The sequence below is a fragment of the Delphinapterus leucas genome, chromosome 3 (genome assembly GCF_059928025.1).
Source record: "Delphinapterus leucas isolate spDelLeu-1000000601 "Yukka" chromosome 3, BTC_Dleu_Yukka2, whole genome shotgun sequence".
In the NCBI taxonomy this organism is placed as follows: domain Eukaryota; kingdom Metazoa; phylum Chordata; class Mammalia; order Artiodactyla; family Monodontidae; genus Delphinapterus; species Delphinapterus leucas.
Window position 1 is genome coordinate 64,585,096 of NC_143131.1, and position 14,005 is coordinate 64,599,100.

Consider the following 14,005-nt stretch of genomic DNA (forward strand, 5'->3'; position numbering starts at 1 on the left):
ATAGTTTTCATCATTTGGTATACTAGACATTCGGCCTGGTGACACTCTGTTCACCGTCTCAGGATCAGGTGGGGCAGGAACACCTGAAACCATTGGTGCAAATGTGAGAAGTCTACTCAGATATGTTGGACCAGTTCAGAAAAAAGTCTGCCATCTTAGAGGAATGACAATATATAAAAATCAAGGCCTAATTAAGGAGGAAGAATTCAATTCATAGTTTACTAAAACAAGTATGCTTTGAACTCACCAGCTTACCAAGAAGTCCTTCCTCTTGCATAAGAAAATAAACTATTGCTGTCACTCACAAACCTCCTAATTGTTTATCATACATTACCTATAGTCAATTTAGATGAAGCAGCAAAGAAAAGTTAAAGATTGATTTGTTAGTGAACATGATATAGTGACTCTCTACCAAACATACTAAATTTATAAGAAAATTGGAATTCGCTGCTTGAAGTTCTTTTCTCAAATGTCATATACTAAGGATATCTTAATTCTTTTCTTCAGGTTCAATTAGCAGACTTTCTAGAAGATTTACAAGAAAAATCCTTGAGGATTGAAGCCTTTGTTAGTGAGATAGAATCCTTTTTTAATACCATTGAGGTAGGTTACCTTATCCTTTTTACTTTAACTTGGTCTGCTCATGGCATCACAAATAAATGATTCTAAGCTAAAAGGACCTGAATTGGGGTTTGTGTGTGCATATGTGGTTTGCCATTGTTGGTTTTCTTCCATTAAAAGTAAAGTCCTTAAGTCTTCCCTCTGTTTCATCAGTGAGACTACTTTCTAAGGATAAATGACTTGCCCTTAAAAACACATGCACATTTATTAGGCACTTACTATGATAGGGCAACTGCTTTACATGCTTTATCCAATTTCATCCTTACAGTAACCATATGAAATAGGAGCTATTATTGTTATTATTATTACCCCCATTTTATAGATAAGAAACTGAGACTTAGAGTGAAATATATTAACCAAGGTCATAGTAAGTTTATAGTAAGTTGAGAGCCAAGATTTGAATTCAGGTCTGAGTTCTGACTTGCCCTACCATCCTGCTTTTCACTGGGTTAGCTCTGCAGAGGTGCTCTAAAGCACTGCCCAGTATTTCATGCCCAGGACAGATGAGTGCCTCTCATGGTACCACTGTCTTCGATGAGTTCATGCTGACCCTGCTCCCTCTGCAGTGAAGGAAGGGGGTAGCAGTGCTCCATCCATATACAATCACGGCCCAGGCATCTTAGTTGTCAGTCAGGATTGGTAGAGGGCCCCTGTGGAAGGCTGGTGCCCAGTTTCCCCATCACTCGGGTGACTCCTCATCCCAGTTTGCTTGTGAGAGGTCTGCTTAATTCCTGTTGTAGATCAGTTAACACCTGTTGATTATTTTTAGTGTTATTGCCCCCTACCCCTCACTGCCACCAAAGTGTTCCTTTTAGACAGTAAGTAATATGATCACCTTATCACTAGCCCTCTAAGCATCTGAGTTTGTCCAGACGGGCAATAAAGTTTCTCCTGCTCTGGCGGAAGCTACCCCTTCCCTGGAGAGCATTTATGAATGTAGCACCCTGTCCAATACCCTGGCTGTGCCCTCCCTCACACTATGATTTTAGTGGAGTGGTGAAAATGGCATTAAACCTTCTCTGCTACCTGATGTTCATTCACCGTGATGCCACTTTCAAATTTTATCATGTGGGAATGCGGGTAGGCAATACTTCGCTACAAACATTTTTATGTGTGTTTCATTAACTAAATCCTTCTTGACAGTTCTCTTACAGTGAATTCTGTTGCAAAGCTAACTATGGCAAAGGGGGTTGGTGGGCTGGAAATTTAGACTCTGCATGTAATCTGTGATTCTCTTACCAGGATGCCAGAGGTTAATTATTTTAATGGCTAGTATTTCTCTTAAAACACACACACAAACACACACACACGCACTTCTTGTTTCATTCAGAAGGGGTTTTTTGTTTGTTTTTAAAGGAAAACTGTAGTAAAAATGAGAAAAGCCTAGAAGAACAGAATGAGGAAATGATGAAAAAGGTTTTAGCGCAGTATGATGAGAAAGCCCAGAGCTTTGAGGAAGTGAAGAAAAAGAAGATGGAGTTCCTGCATGACCAGATGGTCCACTTTCTGCAGAGCATGGACACTGCCAAGGACACCCTGGAGACCATCGTGAGAGAAGTCGAGGAGCTTGACGAGACCGTTTTCTTGACTGTAAGCACCAATTCAAACAGGTCCAGACACCTTGAACCCACTCTGACCCAAGTTTACTTTAAAAAAACTCATCTTTTACTATTCCCTAAGTTGATTTATATCTCTATGTGGGGTTTATATAATTCTCATTTAAAAGTTATTAGGGCATGCCCCATGCCTATTGAAAAGGCCCAGCCAATCCTTAAAGCCGTAACACCCAGATCCAGTTGAAGGACACACGGAAGCCAGGCCGCAGCATCATCTGTCTGCTCTGTCACAATGGATTGGTCACCTTCTAAGAGGGAGGGAAAGCAGCCTAAAAACTTTATTCATGCCGTGCTCCCTTTGGGTGCTGGCCTGATCTTCCAGTGCCTCTCCCCGCCTCCACTCCCACTCCCTAATCTGAAATGACCTCTCATAGGGACCATTGCCTCTGAACCTTACCAAGTGGAGAGTAACATTTTGGTACACTTTCAGCATGCAAAAGGATGACATGATACCTCTCTCAGGTAACATGTTGATCTTTTTACAAGGGTCTTCCTGGTGATCAGATTCCTTAATTCAAACAAGTACCTTGTGGACAGAGAGTCCCTTGGGTGCTCCTCAAATTACTCATAGAGACAGCTCTTTGCTCTCCTAATTCCCTAGGACCTTCAGTAGAATACTGGTTCTCCATGGAGCCAGGATTAACCAGGAGTGATGGAGATGTTTTCCCTGAAGGCAATCCTAAACCTAGTTGTCAAACGAGAAAAGCACCATTTTATGATGAGTGGGAACCTCCCTTTCAAAGCTCCTCAATCCTCCCAGCCTTTTACTAAAGACTGGAGATAGAACAAGGCCAAATGGGGCAATGTTAGGCTTTTGATTTGCCTCTGGGGATGCCTCCATCCAGTGCAAATTTGGGTGAGGTGGACATGGCATCCTCAAAGGAGGATGAAAATCATTCAGTTGCTTTATGCTTAATTAAGGCAAAGCTTTAGCATTTTAAAATTAAGCACCTCCTTGGAAGTCTAGCACTAATAAAGTGCTTTGTGTTTCCTAAGAACCTTACCTTGGTTTGATAAAATATTTTCTCCTCTCCAGAAGAACAAGCTGTAGAAAAGGAAGCATGTTATTCCTGCTTATAAAAGTAATGTATATCCATTTCAGAAAATTTGGAAAGTACGGAAAAGCCGAGAGAAGGTATCACCCAGAGATAACTACTGATTACATTTTGCTTTATCTCCACATTGAACGAATTTAAGTCACTTTCCTTGCTTCAGAGAATTCTATTCTGGAAGCTAAGCCATTTATTAATGAATAGAGAGAAGCAGAGCAGAAGCAACTGTTGCTGGCCTTGCTGATGGTAGAGAGTAAAACTAAAGCCCCCTCCATCCCAGACCCTGTCCGCCACCCCTTCTGAGCACTAATTTCTTTGCTGCCTGGAATGAAGCCCCCCAGAGGAAACAGCCTCAAAGGTAGCTGAGGAGTAATGACTTTTAGAACATACGTGATCTTAATGCTTGAGGTTGGTTTTCCTTTTGGTTGTTAATTAGTTTCTCTCTCTCTCTCCCCTCCCCCCTCCCTTCTTCCCTCCCTCCCTCCCCCTCTCTCAATCTCTCTCATTCCCCCATAAGTCATTTGAGGAAATCAATGAAAGGTATAGAAAATGTGGCACAATGTAGTGGCGACTGAGACTAGCATGACTGCATGCTTTACTTTAATATTTTGATGCTTTATAGAAAATGAGCTGCCAGTTAAAAAATGCATACATTTAGTGAGCTCCTGGATTTGCACTTTTATTATAGATACAGTGCTTTTGAAAGCTAAATGACAGCTTTTGAAAGGAAATTGCATGTGCTTTAGTTAAATAACAATTATCATAACGTAGATTTTTAACTGCTTCGTTGAGATGTATTCTGTATTTCCAGCCTAATCTAGACTAGGCTATCTTTCCTGTCACTGCACACAGAACATTTTGTAGATACTTAGACTTTCTGGTTAAATATGAGTATTTGAAAGGATCATTCATATCTGCCTTGAGCAATTTGATGATTTATGTAATCTTAAGGGAATGTTCTCTCATTTTCCCTTCAGAAGACAGGCATGAATTTATCTTCTTTTTCTGCTCAGCTCACCTAAATGAATCTTCCTCTTTTGATTTTGTTTTGTTTTTGTTGTTGTTTTTTAACACTCAATCTAAGAGAAGTTCTTCATTCATTTAAAAGGCAAAGCACTCAACAAGAAATTAGGAAATGATGTGTCTATAAAAACGCGTAGCAGATCTGTGTTTATCGTCTGGAGCATCTGATAGTGAAGTGCTCATACTGATACGACACGTTTTCCCTTCTGCCTCATAGCCAGGCCTGAGGTCTTTCCTCCTGTTACAGCCTAATTTTTTTTTTTTAATCATTTTTACCACTTTAATGTAAATTTCTAAAATTGAAAATATTATCTTCAGTTCATTTCATTCAATGCCAAATTGTGAAATAGCATAAAGTCAAATCAGAAATGTGTATTTGTGATATATTAAAATATAGAAAGATGGGTTTGGATTAGAAACCTGATTTTTTAGATAATGAAAACTGTACAGATGAATCTTATTTATCTTTAAAAAAATATGTTCAACAGAATATTGTCAAGATGCTTTAATAGTTTGTATATTAATATTGGCATTAATCAATAAGGGTTGTATTATAGTGGCTCTGTTATAAATAGAATTACTCGGGGAGGTTTAAAAAATGCTGATGCCTCTATCTTATCTCATGAGATTCTGGCTTAAGTGATGTGGGGTGTGGCCAGGGTATTTTTAAAGCTTGCTAGGTGATTTCAGTGCACAGGCAGGGTTGAGAACCTCTGGTTTATAACAACCTGTCCTCTGGCCTGGTGGTACCCCAGACTGGCTGCTGAGTTACCTGTGCAGTTTGTTAAACCAAAGCTTCTGGACCTCCACCCCAGATCCACTACAGGAGAATCCAGGTGGGACCAGGCACCTGCACATGTACCAGTTCTCACGCAGGAGTCAGAGGCACACCGGGCAGGTCTGGAAACTGATACCCAGGCCTTGCTCCCAGTTTTCTTTATTTTTTAAAAATTACACATTTCTTCTAAGTATTATTGATATTTATTTTTACCCCCAAAGTATATGGATTTAGAGTGCCATTCCGTATGCACTGGACAATGTAGGGGCATATTTGCTTATTAATTATATTTCATTCACTCGTGGAAGATACTGATCAGCAAGAAAACTTGATGAATGAAAATTTGCAAATGTGTTTACCTTTAAAAATGCTATAGTTTCACGTTTTTACTTTTCTAAACATTAGAATATTAACTTGCTAATACGAATTGACATGCATTTAATTCTAAATACAATTTTTTTTGGTTTTGTGCTTGAACTTGTTCATCTGTGTGTCATTTTAATTAATTTTGATCTCATTGTCCAATTGACGATGAATTAATCTTTGCAGAAGCTGCATGTTGCCTAAAGGAACATACACGTGGGATAACCATTATTTTTCTGTAAAGAAAAAAGATGACAAAATTCAGGATTTGGTGAAGCAATATAAGCAATTAAAGAAAATCCTGTTAAATGTGCACACACATGATGAAGCTTGATTTTTTCACTAAAATGAAGCCTTTCACATTCTCAAGACAACTTCTGCCTCAGAGTCTCAATGTCATTGGTGTTCCTTTCTATGAGAAATGCTAATTATCTAGCTTTTTCTCCTAGTTTTTTCCCCTTGCTGCTTTTTTTTTTCCCTGCCATCATATTATATATCTAAAGGCAGTGCTCATATATTAAATGATTTTTCTCGACACTGAAAATGCTTAAATTAAAGAATGCTGTCAAGGATATTTAGACTCAAAATTTGCATATTTTAAAAAACACATTTGCTTAGAAAATGCTGTTCTGTTAAGAGGATAATTTTTTTTCCTCTGTTTTGCTATTTTGTGTTCTAATAATGAAAGAGAGTCACAACCATTGTAGGACCTGCTCATAAGAAGATGCCCTTACACACACTGATGTTAAAATTGAACAGATCAGTGCATAAGGGAAAATTCAAACATTTTATGTGTTCTATCTAGAGCTACAGCTTCTGTGCTACAAAAAAGTCCTCCATTTCGTCAGTGACATGTACTGAGAGGGCTTAGTATGTGCACTAGTCACCCCTGTTTATTCATTTTGAGCCTATCATTTCCACCCTCTATGTCTCCAAAGCCTTAATTAAGGCTCGTGTTGTCTTCCCTCATGAAGAGCGTCGTGGGGTGCCCCCAACTGGCCTCACTACCTCTCTAGTCTATTTGCTCTGATCCTCCCTCAGAATCATGCCAGGGTACTCTTCTAAACTTCCCTTGTGTAAACACTTCTCTGGCTCTCCCTGCCTTAAAAAACAAAATGGAAACTCTTGGTGGATATGAAAGACTTCCCAGTCAAGCCACAAATCACCTTTCTATTTCATCTCTGTCTCCCTTTCCCTGTTCTCAAGGTAGCCCATGGTCCCCTCTGGGCCTTGAGTGCCTCTTTCACAACTCCATGCCTTTATTCATGCTGTTCTTCTCTCTGCAACACCCGTACTATCTTTTCTGCCTAGGAAACTCCTACTTATTCTTTAAGACTCAGCCAAATGTCACCTCCTCTTCGAAGCCCCTACTGGAACATCTCCCCCAAATCAGATGACAGTGAATTTTATTATTCCTAACACAAGTAAGCATAGTGGGCACTCTAAATATTTCAGTTATATTTTATAATCTTTTCCCCTCATATTGATAAATTTTCCAGACCTGAGATCCTGATATTCTCATCCAAATGAAACCTTGTCCTCCTATTCATTCAAAATATATTTATTAAAAGCCTACTATGTGCCAAGTAACACATTTCAGTACAGTAGTGAACCCAGCAAAGTCCTTTTTTTGCATGTAGATTATAGTCAGGTGAAGTAGACAGACAAAAAACAAATAGGTTGTAATGAGTTTGAGGAAAAAACACGACAGAGTAAGGAATAGAAGAAGGGAGGGGGCTGCCCTCTCTGAAGAGCTGACGTTTGAACAGAGATCTAAATTTAGTGAGGAAGGAGACACACAAGTATTTAGGAGAAGAAAGTTCCAACAGCAGGTGAGAGGCTTCGAGATGGGTCTGTGCTGCCCAAACCCCAACGTCCATGATTATGAAGCTGATGGAGTTCCTAGTGGTTGCCTTAATTTCTGGAAAGTAATTCCAGTCCTCTGTGAGTGAGGTGCGCAGAGGAGAGTGCCTAACCAAAGTTTAGGCCCCTCATGCTAAAGATAAATGTTTTTGCAATTCTCCCTTCCCCTTTTCCCTCTTCAGAATCTACCTTTTTTTTTTTTTTTTTTTTTTCAATTTTAAGCCCAGATTTCACCTGGATACAAATGCTGAGTATTTGTTGGCATCCCTCCTAAGACGGTCTTGAGTATAAAGAAAGCTATTAATTTATATACTGTGGCTTATTTAGTCTTTTAAGAATAGATAGACTCTCCTCCTTCGTTGCTGTATCCCAGAACCCAGAACAGTGCCTGGCACATAGTAGGTGAACATATTTTCTTGAAAGACTAAATGGTGAGATGTATAATAGTGACGGTTGAAAACAGCAAAGATATCACACAGTATGTGAATTTCCAGATGGACTCCAAACATTTTTATCTTTAGAGAGTATAAACAACCATTATAATGTAATCATTTTTAGGACTAACTTTATAGAGGCAAAATTAAGACTGTATAATTCAATGGAATCTATTCAGATTTAAGGATATAGGAATGGAGTTTCTAATATTACCAGTTGCACTGAAGAATCCTGTGAATAGATTTTATACATATATTTCCAGATTTTGAAACAGTTTAAATTCTTTTTGGATACAACACCTCATAGAAACCGCCACCATCACCACCACCACCACCACCAACTTCATTTTGAATAACTGTTCTGAGCTTTCATTTTGTATGCTAATAATTTCTTGACTTATATAGAAATATTTCCTCCTGATAGGTTGCTTTCTGCAATGGAGAGCACTGCTTCTTTAGAGAAAATGCCTGTTGCGTTTTCACTTTTTGAACATTATGACGACAGCTCGGCAAGAAGCGACCAGATGTTAAAACAAGTGGCTGGTAGGAACTTCAATATATTATTTACCTTGATGAAATTTGACAGTTTTTTCCTATTTGATTTGTAAAGTTTTTGAACGTAAGGAAATATAACTGGAAAAAGAAAAATCTTAGCTGTAAAAATTTAAAGCTAGATTCTGAAATAAAGCGTGAGACTAGCAAACCATTTCAGTTATAAACTGCATTTCCATTTGAAGCTTTATGACTGTGCTGGGATATTGTGGAGGTGGAAGGAAGTAGCAATGGAATCGAAGGGTCTTCTCTTTTTTTTTTTTTTTTCCTTTTAAAAGAGGATTTCTCTCTCTCTTCTAGAGATTATTTGCTTCATGCCAGCAGCCAGGTATAGAAGGAAAGATAAATCAAATATTTTCATATGTGTTGAACAGATTTTTCTTTCTGAGTGGTTTTCCCCTCTTCAATTGAGTTCTTTTTCCTTTTTTCAAACTAAACAGATTAACTTAGAGAACTAACAGCTCAGCATCATGCTCTGTAGCCAGGAGCCTCCTACTCAGCTGTGAAAAGCATCCTGCCGGCTCTTCAGAATATTTTTTAATGTGCTATTTTAACAAACAAGACAATGACATTTCTTTAGATTTTTCAAAGCTGCTGTGTTTCAGTGAAGTATCCAAGTTCCACTTACTGTAAAATGTACTTAGATGCCCTCCTTAAAAGATGCTATAGTCTTCCAAAGCAAACCTTAAAGACAACTTCTGTTTTCAAATTGACAATTAACTTTCATTCCTGTGGGAAGAGTTTTAATTTAGTAACTAGTAAAAGGTTACTGTGTCTTTAAAAAAAACTGAAAAACAAAAACCACCCCGCCCCCGCAAAACCCATCAACCCTATATAAAATGAAAAATTCAGTCATTTGTCCTAACGGGTTTTCTCTAGAAATATCTCAGAACAAAAGGGTATTTTCTTGTAATGTCTTTAAGAAGCATTTGAATAGAGCAGCGATTGCAAACCAAGAAATTCTGGTCAAGAAAGTAGCTCTTTTGCTTTTAAGGGATTCGTTATATGCTGTTGTTCATTTAGAAGGATATTCTTTTGAATATCTGATGGGCAATAAGAGGGCATTTTGTATATTTTAGAGGTCACAGAGTTAAATTTGTCACAAAGTGTTAATGATTCATTCAGAAACAGTGCAGGTGGCAGTCCCAAACTGTTATGGGGAAACTGGTCTCTGAGATATAAATGCCACTCGTTGTACATCTGCTTCCCAGAATTGGAGCCCAGGGTGTTGACTTGCCGCTAGATAGCTTTTGCTCATTTTGTGACCAACAACATCTCTCAGCTATAAAGTCCTCACCGGATGCCTGAAAAGCTAATCTGATCACTGTAATAGACAGATACAATAAGGAAAGGATGTAAACTTTATGATGAGAAACAGAGCAGCCCCTAACATTTCTTCCGTGCTTACATGATGCCTGGCAGTGTGGAGACTGTTATCTAATTAGACCGTCATCTAATCTCACAGCAACTCTAGGAGGTAGGTTTTATTGTTATTCCCATTTGACAGGTGAGGAAATAAAGGGAACAGAGAAACGCCTCTCATATTGCCCTAGATACACAGCTGTTTGGGGGGTGTGTGGCGAGTGGAGTTTGGCTTCAGAGTCTTTGCACTTGAACCACTGCTCTACACCAAAGAGGCTGAGTGCACTGCTGTGAAAGGAGGGGTAACTATAGATTAGTGACATCCAAGGCTTCCTGGACTCTGCTCCTAAGACCTTTTTTTTAAAATTGTGGTAAAATATGCGTAAAATAAAACTTACCATTTTAACCATGTTGAAGCCACCATCGTACAACCATCACCACTAATCCATCTCCCGAATTCTCTTCATCTTGCAAGACTGAAACTGTATCTTTTTTTTTGCGGTACGCGGGCCTCTCACTGTTGTGGCCTCTTCCGCTGCGGAGCGCAGGCTCAGCGGCCATGGCTCACGGGCCCAGCCGCTCCGCGGCATGTGGGATCCTCCCGGACCGGGGCATGAACCCGTGTCCCCTGCATCGGCAGGCGGACCCTCAACCGCTGCGCCACCGGGGAAGCCCTGAAACTGTATCTATTAAATAACAACTCCTCATTCCTCCTGCCCCCACCCCCTCCCCCCAGCCTCTGGCAACCACCATTCTACCTCCTGTCTCTATGAATTTAAAGTACTCTAGGTACCTCATATAAGTGGAATTATGCAGTATTTGTCTTTTTGTGACTGCTTATTTCACTTAGCATAATGTCCTAAAGTTCATCCGTGTTGTACCATGTGTCAGAATGCCCTTCCTTATTAAAGCTGAATAAATTCCATTGGATGTGTATGCTGCATTTTGCTTATCCATTATCGATTCACTCATCAATGTACTTTTGGGTTCCTTTCACATTTTGGCTACTGCAAATAATGCTGTTTGGCTACTGCAAATAATGCTGTTCTCCTGGGGACTTTTTTGAAAGCTAGGTTTAGTGGGAATCTGTCTCCACCACAGGCTGAAGTGCAGGTTGATCTAATGCTTAGCTTGCCGAGCATGACAGCTCTTTATGGGCACACTGTCAGGCAGAGGGAATCCATGGGGTGATGCTGTGCCTAGCTCCTTAGCCTCTGGCAAAGAAGCCTTAAAATCATTTTGCATTTTTTGGCATTACTCCTACTCAAGTTTATTACTACAGAAGCGTAAATAGCATTGCTAACGTATAAAATCTGAGCTTCAGATGTCCTTTTGCCGCACAGGAATTATAAATCCAGCCAACTGTTATTAGATTACATCTATGGAATATTCATACTCCCTTCTTAGTTTTAGAATACTTTGAAGAATAAAAGTGGTTCTTGTTTTGAAAAAAGATGTTTTAATTTTAATGTTTTTAAAGGAGTAGATTAAGTACAAAATTATTTCTAGCCTACATTCTTTATTTAATTCCCTACAACTGCTTATTCCTTAAAATTTGTTGATTTGGGGGTCAATTATCAATTTTAAGTTCGTTAAGTTACCTGAGAGAGAGATTTTTGAAAAGATGTTGCCAGTTTTAAAAAGCAGCTATAGCTCAATTTATAATTCATAGAGAAGAAAGCAGCATTTTCGTTGTTCATGCCTCAAGAAGTTCTCCAGCACTGCTTCAAAGATGATTGATAAGAGTCAGTCTGCTTGGCTCTTCCATAAACCTGGGCAACATGAAAATTTACTGAACTACATTTATCCGGATGGACTCCTTTACAATGTGACACTGATTTCCTGCTGGAAAGACAGAAGAGTCAAAGATAGTATAAACGAGTCTCTGAACCACTATCAGTCCTTGCGGAGGTGCTCTGACAGGCAGGCTTCCTGCCTTATCATGCAGGCTCCCAGCATGTCTTACCTCTGTGGTCCCTCTGTGATTTACCAGATGATGGGTCTCTACTTCAACTCCCGTCTTCAGGGGCTTCCTGCCTTCTCCCCTCCATTTTCTGTGCCCCTGAAAAAGGCCATGTTGCTTTCTGAATGTTAACACCAGTTATGTGTCAGATACATTGCTAAGCACTTAATATACATTATCTTGCTTTTTAATAAAACAACCCTGGGAGGAAATGGTATTATTGTCGTTTTCCTATTTTTAAAGATGGAGGAACTGAAGCTGAGATAACACAGCTCCTAAGTGGGGGATCTGGCATTTAACCTTAGGCCAGCCTCTCTGCTCCAAAGCCCACTTGCCCACTCTCTTATCCTGCTTCTCATTTTTCATAACTGTGTATTTCCTCAGGTCTTTATCTCTTTATTGAATCTTTTCAATGTGTCTCTTTTTGTTCCATTTACTAAATTTAGACCCATTTATTTCTTCTACTTTCCACTTCCCTGTTGAACTAACCTTTGTTTTCTTTCCCTTCAGTGTTGACTTTTAATAAAGTAATCTCATAAAATTTGGCCTGTATTATTTAGCAAGCTCATCCCTCAGGAAATTGTTGACAGGAAAATAACAACACAAATAAATTTAAAAACAGGACATCTTTTCAGCTATGGGAATAACCTTTTCCTCTAATTTGTAAACTATGTTCAATGCTTTTATATCTCAAAAATTTTGGAGGAGAATTGTATAGAAGCTTGATTTATGGTGTCGTATATGCTGTTAATGTTCAATATGCATAATTATAAACCTTTGAAATCTCTAGTAAAACACTTGAGAATATTGTTGTCTTTAAAATTCAGAACAATGGATTTATACTAGATATCTAAACCTTATATTTGAATCAGTTAATAGGGTACCTTTTCCCCCATGTAATTTTTACATTTTGTTTTAAAAAGTTGTAGATATAGTCATGTTGGAGATGGAAAAATGGGATAGTAGTTTCAGAAAGTATATTTTGATATTTTATTCATGCAAGTCTTTGTCAGCCTTGATGATATAGCAACTATAGCTAAAAAGGGTTTCATTTGTCTCTATTTGAATATAGTTTCTATACTGATGTAGAAGGATACAACATTGGTTATCTAGCAATGCGTTCTCAAAGTTTTGTTTTGAAGGAAAACCAAATCATTTGATGAATCCTCTAACTTGTATAAGTTTATTGCTCTAAATATAGGATTACAGAAGAATATTATCAAGTGATCCCACTGGGAGATCCATTTTTTGTTTATTTCTATGTATATTATATGTATATATGTACACATGCAGACAAGACATTTTGGAGGGAGGCACACTCAACTGTAACAGTGGTTGCCTCCAAGGAATATCCTTAGGGTTGGGGGCTGTTGGGAACAAGGTAGCCCTTCCAGCTTTACTCCATGAACTTCTGTATTGTTTCCATTTTTATCAGTAAGTACAAGTGACTTTTGCAAAAAGAAAAAGAAATCAATCAATAAAAGCAGCATTAGTGATAATAAATCTTGCTTATATTCCAGTTCCACAGCCTCCTAGATTAGAACCTCAGGAACCAAATTCTGCCACTAGCACAACGATTGCAGTTTACTGGAGCGTGAACAAGGAAGATGTCGTTGACTCATTCCAGGTTTACTGCATGGAGGAGCCACAAGATGACCAGGAAGTAAATGGTAGGATTGCTAACACAAATTCAGATGCATACGTACATTTCTATATCTTAATATGTAATATTTAAACATATACATATTATGACTCTTTCCACAAAGCACTTGTAGCCACTTACAAAAACAACAATGAACCAACAATCGTATAATGAAATAACATGTAAGCAAAATTTGGAAATCAGGATCAAGGAAAACAAAAATGCATAAATATCATCCTAACGATCAACATGAATACTGTAATTCAAATTCAGATTTGGCTTTGAGTATTCAGGTTAACAGGAGAAATTAAGTGATTCTCATTTTCAGGCAGGAGGTAATGTACCAAAGTGTTGAAAACAAAGTTTCAATCAGTACTGGAGTCTAAAAGACAAGTATAAAGTGTGCCACTTTGTAGAGGAGAAATGAGCTGAATATAGGACACTGTCCTCCACAGTAATTTTAGTGCAAATGCAGCATTGGATGTCATGGTTGGCATTTCTCAGATCCACCTTTGATAAAAGCTGAAAACAAACTATAAAGGTAAATTCAGAGTTCACACTTCTCAAGGCACGAGAAGACTGTATGGTGTAGTCTTCTGGTGTCCCAAATGAATGCGAAGATAGAGGTGAAAATGCTTAGGAGGGTGAATGGGTGGCACGTCATATAGTTGAGCCTCTGTAAGTATCTCTAGGACCTCTAATAAGACCTAGAAGCCAGGCAGTTTGAGGTTGTACT

General features: G+C 38.6%; 1 protein-coding gene across 2 annotated transcripts in view; it reads left to right on the top strand.

Moving 5' to 3' along the window:
• The window catches only part of CMYA5 (cardiomyopathy associated 5), a 114,375-nt gene that overhangs the window by 60,711 nt on the left and 39,659 nt on the right, over positions 1-14,005 (top strand). Inside the window, exons 3-7 of one of the 2 annotated variants that reach the window (XM_089909058.1) lie at positions 508-603; positions 1,978-2,211; positions 3,816-3,829; positions 8,175-8,293; positions 13,148-13,297. In XM_089909058.1, coding sequence (XP_089765184.1) covers positions 508-603; positions 1,978-2,211; positions 3,816-3,829; positions 8,175-8,293; positions 13,148-13,297 — 613 coding nt within the window. Of the gene's footprint in view, positions 1-507; positions 604-1,977; positions 2,212-3,815; positions 3,830-8,174; positions 8,294-13,147; positions 13,298-14,005 lie in introns of those variants that run through there. The other variant, XR_016392711.1, reaches the window with a different exon arrangement.